At 39.0% G+C, this 11,170-nt stretch overlaps 1 protein-coding gene across 2 annotated transcripts in view; it reads right to left on the minus strand.

The window, feature by feature from the left end:
* RASA1 (RAS p21 protein activator 1) overlaps positions 1 to 10,908 on the minus strand; it is a 45,356-nt gene extending 34,448 nt beyond the window's left edge. The window contains exons 1-3 of one of the 2 annotated variants that reach the window (XM_030969214.1): positions 10,294 to 10,908; positions 1,437 to 1,586; positions 52 to 187 (exon numbers count right to left, since the gene is read on the minus strand). In XM_030969214.1, the coding sequence (XP_030825074.1) occupies positions 52 to 187; positions 1,437 to 1,586; positions 10,294 to 10,673 (666 nt within the window). In that variant the 5' untranslated portion in view covers positions 10,674 to 10,908. Of the gene's footprint in view, positions 1 to 51; positions 188 to 1,436; positions 1,587 to 10,293 lie in introns of those variants that run through there. The other variant, XM_030969215.1, reaches the window with a different exon arrangement.
* Positions 10,909 to 11,170: the final 262 nt, after the last annotated feature.

An 11,170-nucleotide genomic window follows, 5' to 3' on the forward strand; every position in this document is an offset into this window, starting at 1 on the left:
TAAAGTTACAAACATTTTAATAAGTTAGTCTTCAGGAATTTTTTTACTTGCCTCTGGAGGTGCTACTGGAAATAAGAGCTTTTCCCCTTTCAGCAAGCAGGACACATGACTGTAATAACCGATCAGGTCTGAGAGTGAAGCAAAGCGACGCCCACCAATGTAATAGTCTCCACACATGGCAATAATCCTGTTAATAAAAAAACAGAAGCTTGACATGAGAAAAATTTTTGCTACCAATTTTTTTTTTAAGAAAAGGAGATTAGCATCATGTTTAATTCTTAAAACGGTGTCTATATTCAGCAAAATACAGTATCACAGACTCTCTGTAAACAAGTAAATAAACCTAATGAATATTTTATCAAAAATATTCATAAATATATTTTATGAGCCACCAGTCTTTTATCTAAAGAAAGTGCTGATTCACAGAAAAAGACAGCCCATTTGTCAGAACTAAATGAAATTAAATTTAAAAAAAAGTAAGTGTGAACATCCTGGAAAACTGAAATAATGCACTACTACACAACAGCATTATTATTTGTATCATGCACAACAAACACCTTTTATAATAGGCATAAAATGAACAAAGTAGCAAAGTACTTTAACAAAAAATTACTACACTTCAGAACTATACAATGCAGAAAACAAACACCATCAAAAATTAGTAATTTTGTTACAGTTAGTTTAGCATCCATATTAAAAATTAAAAAATTACTTTGGAATAATCAAAGTATCTCCTGAAACTTAATTAAAATTTTTATATCTAATGGGAAAAAGCTCACACAACAATTTAAGTAGTTAATGCATAATGTGAATTAAGCTGTTTCTCCCAAGAAGTAATGTAAAATGCATACAAAGATGAATCTTCAGATATTAAGCCCAAGCTCATAAGCATATAACACTGCAACAGAAGTCGGAAAACAATGCTCAGGACATATGCTGAAAGCTGTTTCCAGCAAATCTTTCAATTACTAAACATATCATCTATTGGTGGCTTTTGCTTTGGGCTTTTTTTTTTGTTTGTTTTGGGGGATTTTTGCTTGTTTTGGGTGGGTTTTTTTCCCCTCAAAATTAAGGAAGCAACCAGACTTGCTAACACTTTAACTGTGATAACTACAATGATTACTATGGAACAGACACAAAACTATCTCCTTCACTGACTAATGAAACCTGCATGGTGCTTTAAGTCTATTCAAACCACTTTATGCAAGCTTCTCTATCCAGATATTTTTGGTTTCCTCACACTTCGGTTCTTCACCCTACAAAGTAATTTTAAAGCAGCATGATTTAAAACAATCAAACACAAGTTAAAAGCTGTACAATTAAAGCATTAAGAGCCAAAAATACTGCATTATAATGCAATCATTGTTCACTTTATTGTGTTCTGAAACTAAAAGTAGTTAGATCACAGTATTCAAAATAAAACACTTAATTCTCACCTAAAATGATTGACATTTGTTTTACTAAGGAATGAAAGCACAAATGAACCTGGTCTCCGATCACTCTCTCGAATAAGGTAACTTCCAGGCTTTCCCGCTTGTCGAAGACGTTCTTCTGCAATTGTTCTGTCAAGTTTTCCATGATACCACCTGAAAAAGAGTAAAAATGGGCATCCTTAGAACTTAAGGGTTTTTTTTACTTTCAGAAAATAGACCCGTGAAAGGAAGAAAATCCTTCAGTCAAAACCCATATAACTCCGAAACTTTGTCAAACACATTGTTACAAGTTCAACCTCCTAGCTGACTCATTTCCAAAAACAGTATTTTTAACACAGCAGAGTTTTCCAGATAACCTACTTTCCCCAAGGAACAACCCTACGAGGCAGAGACTCTACACATACCATAGTTTTTATCTCCTCCCTAATTTGTTTACTTTAAAAAAACAGAAACTGAGGCAACTGACCTGCTTGGAATTACTGTATTTTAAGCCTACGAATATGTCAGTTCAGGCTCAGTATTCCAAAAGCACAAACGGAGAAGTGAATTCTATCAGACTGTTCCTCATCTGACAGTGATGCTGCTGCAGCAAAGCCAGTAAAGTACTGGACAGCAGTCACCAGGCCACCATCCAGCCCCAAAATCAACTTTCCTAATCACAATGTGTACTCTCTCAATCAAAAGTGAGTGCTGATACATGGCAATCACAGACTGCAAAATATGATAAAGGAAATCTTTAATCTACTGCTGCCATTCAAGCATTCAATCACCTTTCTCAGTTTACTTATACAGCCTTTGTCACTTGTTCTACTTCAAATGATCAAGAATAATTTTTTCTTTTTCAAGAAAGTAGTGATAGAGGAGTTTTCAAAGACAGCCATTGTTCTCATTATCTTCACCAAGCCACAGCATGTTCCAGAGCTATATATTGCAATAACTCATTAGCTCCTCCACCTAATTTTGCTTGATTAAACCTTTAATTTTTACACTCAGAAACTGTCAGCTTCGAAACAGCCAGTGTTTTAGACAATTAAAATCCTTCACCACTTCAGATCACATACCATTTAGTTCTAACACTTCAGACTGTTTTGTAAGATTCAAAAACATGCAATTTAGAAGATATGTAAATGATCTCTTGAGCTAATATATGCAAAAATATCAAATATTTCACGGCATACAGCTTCAAATTTTTAAAAAATTAAAAGCTGAGCTGTTTATAAAATCTGAACAAAAGCAATTTTTTCTACGAAATGGAAAAAAAAAGCTTTGAGAGCTTTTATCAGAACAAAACCTTGATAAACCAAACCAAAAAACACCATTTCACCAGTAAGAGCAGCACAAGCATAAATACTGTTTAACCTGACAAAACTGGGTACTTGCTAGTATTGCTCCCCTTTGCTTCTCTTCCTCACCCTGATCAAAACAAGCTAAACCAGTAGAAGCACTGTTGTGTCTGTACAACATTTAAAACTTGCAACTGCTGCAGAACTAGTTAAATTAGCAAGAGCCTGTGCCATTCCATTCCAGAGCAAAGTAGCTTCATTCATGAACAGAAAGCTGTCGTTCAAAGACAGTCACAAAGAAGTGGTCACGCCTTCCCGACAAGGAGGGTCTTTTAGGAAATGAAGCAAAACAAGGACAGCTGATTATCAAGTAAGTAAGATTAAATATTCTGCGTGTCAGTGTGCCCAGCACAGCTGAAACCTGAGTGAGTTTGCTCCCAACACGTTGCAACTCAGCATTGCTTTCCTGGACAGACTGACTTTCATGAAGTATATAACTCCTCAGAGACCCAAGAAACTTCCCTGATGAAGAAACCAACATTCCATTTCATGAAATCTATTCTAGACTAATAACAGGTTCATTGAGCTTTTATTTGTTCCTATTTATCACCCACTTAAGGAAGATAATCTTAATTCTACTGAGAGACACATTGCATTAAAATGCCAAAATTCAAGAAAGGCACAATTTCAAAACGAAGAAGTGGAAGTCTCAATAAGAATGCAAATTACAAAAAAAAATTTACAAATTCAGGTGCCCCAATTCTCAGTCCTGGAGCTTCAAACAAAAAAGACACCCTCCTTGCTGGTGATGGCAATATATATATATTGGTAAATGCCACATCCTCTAACACTGAACAGGCTATATTTTGTCCCATTCAACACTTTTATATCAAGTGTACCAGGAGACATTTATTACCTGGTAAAACATTTAAGGAAAAGTTCGGTTTTGGAATTAAAAATATTAAGTTAACTTCTGAGCGCAATTAAATTCAGTGTAACTGAACCCATATATAAAATGTTAACTTCTGATGGCAAAAAAACACTGTATTTTATAGCTCACTCTGCATTAGTGTAATGTACTGTATAGTACTATTACTATATAGTACAAATTACTGTATAGTACTAGCCGCAGAAGTAAGTATTAACACTAAATTTAATACAAACAACAGTAAAGCAGTCAATGTTGAGTAATGACATGAGAAAACACTCAAGTGATATCCTCAGGAAACCTCTGTAGATTTTACATATCTTTAAAAAAATAGGATACACTTAAGTGCAAACTTGTATAATACCTTTAGAGTATGCAAAACAGTTGTCAAGAAATAACTGCATTTTTTCAAAGAGCAGTTTCATCAATACATAAAAACAGTTTATTCACATAATATATAATCTAGGAGCACTGAAAGACATCACTGTCAGAATCAATGTCTTATAACCTATCCTGCTATCACCAGTTTTCAGTATTATAGAAAGATACATTCTGCAACTTCCCATTATAATCTTCAAGGACTTTGATAGCAAACAGTAAACACTGTTTTACAAAACTGCAGTACTCCATCTCATTTAAGGGTATTGACTAATCTAATGAGCACTAATAAAAGATTTTAACACCTCTTATGCTGCATTACAAAGGAAGATCCATCCAACAGTCAGTTCTATTCAAAGAAAGTAGAACAGAAATGAGTAAACTACAGAGCTAGCCATACTCCTAATTTCACCAGAGAATAGAACACAGAACACTCTGAAGGAAATAAACAGGCTACCATCATTTCTGAAATGAAATAAAGTGACCCCTATATCCTTTAGTTTTAAGCTCCAGTCAGGTGAAGTGTGAATATTTCTGCAAAAATACATCACAGGAAACCACCTCTCCCTCTGAGTTTTCTATGTCAAGATTTACAACGTAAATATTTTGCAATCAAAACAATTTCAAATTTATTGTTTTCAGTCCAAAGCAATGCCAACCATAGAGATTCTTAATGGATGCAAAAGGAATTGCTATGTATGGTGTACTATAAGTCTCGTGAAAGGATTTAAGTTTGGGTGTGAAGGTATCACATTAAAAACCTGCCTAGCTTATCATAAATAAGTTGCCAAATGACTGTGACTTACAAGTGCTTACACTCAAAATTCTAACTCACTACTACTTAGATGTACATCCTCAATCATTGCCAAAGACAAGGTCCCTATAATTTCTCATCAGTCATCTCTGCTTGTTTGCCTGATCCTACCTAGGAACACTTCTGTATTTCTAAAATTACCTTCGCATTTTTTTAAATGCTGACACTCCACTCCTTTCATTGTGTTTTGAGCAAACATAATTCAATGACATTTTGAATCACAGCTAGTACTCTAACAATGCAGTTACTGTTATAACATGCATTGAAAGAGAGTAAGTAGCCTTGCAAGCATATGTTATAAAATTATTCAACTATAAAATGTCCTATCAATTACAGATTGCAATTAAGGTGTTTTTTACTGTGACTACCTGTTTAACTTGCCTGCTTTAAGAAACCTGTGTAATTGTTCTTTATTTTGCTTCTAAGAGAATACCAGTAAAAGGCTTCCATGTTTCAGAAAACTGTCAAAACTGTGCATGAAAATACTCCCATCTGCCAGTTTATTTCAAAAACAGCATGTTCAGAACTCCAATTCTATCTGTCACAATTTAATTACAACATGTAGACAAAACAAAGACACAATATCACAAAGAGCCTCTATATCCACACATGCAACATATAGGTGGGCGGAATGGTGCCCATACCACTGCCTCACTGAGTGGCTGACAACCATACGTCAAGTCATGAACCTCATGGAATGAGCTGCACTGCAGTCAGAGCTGTGACCTCTGGTCCACACACAAACAAGAGATCCCTGTATTTTCCCCATGCTCCATGGAAGATGGGGGGTAGTCACACCAGCCCCATTAGGCCCAGCCAGCCCTTTCTAATGTCAGGAGGTATGCATTTAGCAAGTTTGCAGTATAGCTGTATGGCTTCTGGCCCCCAACACCACAAGACCCGTGCAAGGAACAAGCCATTCACAAAAAGGCAGTAGATTGTTAATTTACTATATGGAAGGAGGCAGCTGGTATTATGCGTAGAAGCATGTCACACTGTACAACCAAATCTTTATTTACATATTTCCTTTTTACATGTGGGAAAAGCACATGTGAAGTTTTGCCACACAGGCACACTGCTGGTTTTGTTCATATCCTCACACCTACATGCTTCTCTGCAGAGCTGCTTTCCAGCTGTTTACCCGCACCACGTGCTTAGGGTTACTACTCCCTAGTACCAGAGCTCTGTGTTTCCTTTGTCTAACTACACAAGCTCTCCCACAGCCCAATTCTCCAGCCTATCCACATCACTCTGGATGTCAGCACAACTACGTATGTTTCAGCTGCTCCTCTTTCAGTTTTGCATTATCTGTGAACTTGCTAAAGGTGCACGTACTCTATCCAAGCAGGTCACAGTACTGATCCATGAAGTCACATCAGGGAATACCCCCAGTAATTTGCTTCTATCTGGACTTCGAGCTGCTGATCATCATGCTCTATTCCCAGTCATTCAACCAGTTTTCAATGCACCTCATGTCCTTTAACCTAACCTATACTCTGTCAGTCTGTCTGCAAGAAGACTACAGAAGACAGTGTCAAAAGCCTTACTAAAGTTACGGTAAACTCTCTCCCTTTCTCCCCCAAGTCAATGACTACATCACAGAAGGCTCTTAGGTTGGTTAAGCACAATTTTCCTATTATAAATCCATGCTGATTACTCCTCACCACCTTCAGCACTAAATATGATTAAAAGATAATAACATTTAAATATATTGTATATTAAATATATATTATATATATAATATTAAATATATTATATATATATAATATTAAATATATTAAAATTTAATAACAGAAACCTTTTTCTGCTGTATCACTAACAAGACAGATAGAGCAGGTATTTTATAGAAAAATAAAAACTATTAAAGACCACATTCAGTCTTTAAATAGTGCATAAAAGTAAATAAAGCAGATCAAGTGTATTAACTCTGTCAAGCTCTGAACATTTTACTAGTACTGACCATACTCTGGAGGGACACCAAGGAATCAACCCTGCAATACTTACGTGCAGCACAAAGACCATGTTAAAACAAGATGCCTTCTCCTCTCTTCTATGCCTACCAGCAAGACATAGTACAAGATGCTTATTTTTCTGGCGAGAAAGATATGAAAGAAACTGGAAAACTACTATGGGAATTTTACAAATTTATGCTTGAACCAAAAAAAGGAGTCCTATTCTGAAGAGACCTAAGCCCTCACTAGAAAATTTGTGTTCGTCTTCCCTTCACAACCACAGAACATATAGACAAAAAAGCTTGAAAAAACACAGTACAGTATTACACTTCTCAATGTGGTAGGCTAGTAAATGAACTGCCAAAGTCCCACACTGGTATTACGGGACTCAATCAATGACAAAATAAAAACGAAATAAAGAGCATGTCAATAGATTCTAGTTACTGTTTAAACAAAACTACATTATCTAATGTTAACTAGAAATACTGACTAAACTACTGAAAAATCATCCTCAGACTTCTGGCTTCAAATGCTGTCCTACTTCTGGTTTTATTTATCTGAAGTTTTCATTGACTTATGAACTAACACACTCAGTTTACTTACTGCTTCACTTCCTGTGGCAGGTTAGGTGCAATGTTGTTTCACTGTGTTTAACCACTCATTTAAGACAGTACTTCTAACACCACACATCCAGCCGGAAGCAGCCCAGAATACACTACTCACCGACTTTTGAAAAATAGTGTTGTCTTCCACGCACAACAGGAACTAATGAATAAAATAATTATCTAATAAAGACAATATTCTATGCTAACTACATTAACTGCTAAACAAAGAAACCTCACACACTAAAATCTATTGACATCACATATAATTTTCTTTATACAGGTACCTAACTGAACACACTAACATTATTTCCTGATAATTTATAGTGCAACAGATTCATTCATTAGTCTGGAAAAAGGTCTTCTGCAATTATTCAGAAAATAATTTTTTCATGAGTTACTGAAACAAATGCAGAACTCTCAGCTTGCCACCTTGAACACTTATGTGAAGATACCAGAACTTCACTATATAGTCAGGAAAATGGTCTACTTTAATGCAATCCATTCTTATTCAGTATTTCTCTACCTGTCTTCATCTTCAGTTTTTTCTTATTATGTTGCCTGAATGAACTCCAAGAGTGACTGTAAGAATATATCTGCTCTGGGCAAGATTTGTTTTAACCAAACAGTATTTTGACAGCACATTTCATTTTGTGTGGTTGATCACTTTCAGATTTCAACTGATTTCTTTTTCAAACTGATAAGCACTGCTCAAAAAACACTATATAAAAATGCCAGTTTCGCTGCAATACTGGAACAGCTCCTGCCACATTAATGCAATGCTAGGACAGAAAATAATTTTGTCAACTAAGATTTTAAATCAAATACATTAAAAAATCAGCATTCATTCATTCATTAAATCCAAAGGCATTTCCTTATGCTATTTGAGCCTCTGTCACTGAGGTCTGCAAATGGGGCAGAAAGCAAGGGAAAAGATGACGTAAACAAACACAGAGTCGCCTTTATTCCCTAGTATCCTGTGAATCCCACCTGGCATTAAGCTGCAACATAAACACACCACTGCTCTGCTCCATAAAAATGAAAACATGCACACACTGAATAGATAAGCCTCAAATTAGCTTCACTCCAGATCAAAGATTAAAAAATCAACCCTACTGGGAGATTATGAGTTTGTGAATAAAGAGAAGGTCTTATATGCTAGTATCCTCCCACTCCTTGAATATTAAAGAACACACACTAAAAGAAGATATATTCCCCAGATGTCCCTGAGCAAACCATATTTACAACATCCTCATGGGAAGTGCACAACCTGCAGGTGCTTCATTTCCCATCTCTTTGTATTAGTTACTACGAAAGCAAGAATGCCAACTGTACACTATTTAAAAGCATACTCATGTTTAAAAAAGCATTTGTAACATCTTTACAGCCTAAAAATTTGAAGACTAGGAACTCATATTGTGTCTGGTTTGTGTTTGAGCTTTTTTGTTTGCTTTGGGCTTGTCTTTTTAATCTGCAAAACAAGCTCAGAGAAGCTTGTTATAGAGGCTATTATAATTTTATGTCCTACTTAAAATGACAATGGCTCCTGAAATCGTAAGAGTATGTAACATAATGCCAAAGTTAACTCTGTTAGTCAAGTTATGACAGAATATAAAGAACGAACCTAAAATTTCACAAAGATTTTTAGTTAAGTTTCTGACATATCTACATATGTCTCTTTAAACACAACTGTATGTTACTCTCTAAATTACCCACTATACGCAAGAACTACAAAAACAACATATTTATAGAAATTATACTAATGAAGAAGTGTAAGCCTCTGAAACCATTTCATTTCGGGGAGAATATGATAAGGATATGGAAGAAAACGATTATTTTCTATTCTAACACACACCTTGGAAGTGCTTTGAGTAAACCTGCAGATTTTCTATAGTGAAATCCAAAGGTTGTATTAAGATTATTTACTAATTACATGGACTCTATGTAACATTATCTGATCTTATATTTCACACAACTTAAACAAAGAACTAGTCTGCCTCTAGTGGAAGATTCTTTCTAGTACCAGCACTAAAGGAATCAAAATTAAACTGATGTACGGATAAATACACTAAAATTTAATTTTAAGTTTACAGTTTATTCCAAATGTCTCCTCTCTCCAAGCATAACCTTTATGAAAACAACTTTAAATTGGCTAAACAGCAAGGCAGTTAAAACATTTATAAAAATATCCCTCTGTTAACACTTTTAAAATTGGAAATTATTTAAATTCCTTTTAAATCCATGACTCAAAACTACCTGAATTTTTAAAAACATCCAACAAGTGGGCATTACTTTGGCTGCTTCTATATGAAATGGAAAATATAAGTTATCTTCTTTTTTTTTTTTAACAGAAAGCAATGCAACACAAAATTATGACATGGTAAGTTAAGTCTTTTATGCCATGGATGGTTTTTTTACTCCATTTACAGAAATTAAGTTTATGACTCTACCGTGAAGGGGCTAGCAGTGACTGGAAATGTCTCCCCAACAGGCAGTTTAAACGACAACCAGAATAGCTCACTCTTCCTGGCAGCCTTTGCAGTACTGCTATGAAAACCGGCAAAAAACTAACTCAGCCGGCTTTTTCCCGTGAGCTGATCCCACTCAGTACCGGAGGACCAGCTCCCCGTGAAGGGGAAGAAGTCCGACCTCCCTGCTGCCGCCGTTCACTCTCCCGACTTGCGGGTGGGCTGCGCTCCACAGACCCCGGGCAGTGTTCCCGTAAAGCAAACTTCCTGCTGGAACGGAACCGGAGGAGGGAGGGAAGGTGAAGACGTGGGACGCAAAACTTCTGCGAGACAGCCAGCCGAGTTTGACACACTGTCTCCCCGGCGAGCGGTGGGGGCCCGGCGGCGCGGTACCCACTCCCCACAAGGACTGAGGCGGGGGCGGTGGGTACTCACTGATTGGTGGGGGGCGCGTTGAGCGGAATGGCCACCTCCTCTTCCTCGTACTCCGGCCCGTCCAGTGAGTCTCCCTCGTCCACTGTCCCCAGCCCCCCGGCTAACGCGGGGGGTGGCGGCAGCGGGGGGAAGCCGGGATCGGCAGCCCCAGCGGCCGCTGGAAGGGCTGGCCCCACGCCCTGCTCCAGTAGCCCCAGAACTGAGCACAAATCCGGCCCGCCCGGGGGGCCGCCGCCGACCAGGAAGGGGCCTTGCGGCTCCGGCGCCCGATCAGGGCACGAGGCGGGGCAGTGCCCCAGCTCCCCGGCCGCGGCGGCTCCCGCCGTCCCGGCCACAGCGCCCGAGCCGCCCTCCTCACCCGTGGCCTCGGCCGCCATCATGTTGAGCCTCACCGGCGGCTTTACGCCGGGGAGGAGGCGACAAAGGGGCTCCGAACCCCTGCCCCCACCGCGCCCCCCCCCCGACCCGGCAGGCAGTGGACCGGGACGCGGCTGAAACTTCCCCGCAGAGACGGGCCGGGAACAATGCCCGGCTGGGCGGGGGCTGGACCGCTCCACAGGGCCCTGCGCGGCTGCCTCGGCCCGCGGCCGCCCCAGGGAAGCGCCGCCCGCCCGGGGAGCTCTGCGCTTGCGCGGCACTTCTGCGCCTGCGCGAGCTGCGCGCCCCAGCCGGGCTGTACGGGACGGCGGGCGCGGATGGAAGCAGTTGTGCGGGCCAGGGGAACAGGTTTCGTTCCGCGGCCGAGGGGCTGGGAACGTGCGGGAGTAGGGTAGGATTCACTAGTTCAACACAACATGAGCGCTGTAACCCTGAACCCGTATGATCCAGTGCCAGATCCAGGTGCCTTTTGAGCACCTCCAGGGATGATGACTTCATT

The sequence above is a fragment of the Camarhynchus parvulus genome, chromosome Z (assembly GCF_901933205.1).
Source record: "Camarhynchus parvulus chromosome Z, STF_HiC, whole genome shotgun sequence".
NCBI classification, from domain to species: Eukaryota; Metazoa; Chordata; class Aves; order Passeriformes; family Thraupidae; genus Camarhynchus; species Camarhynchus parvulus.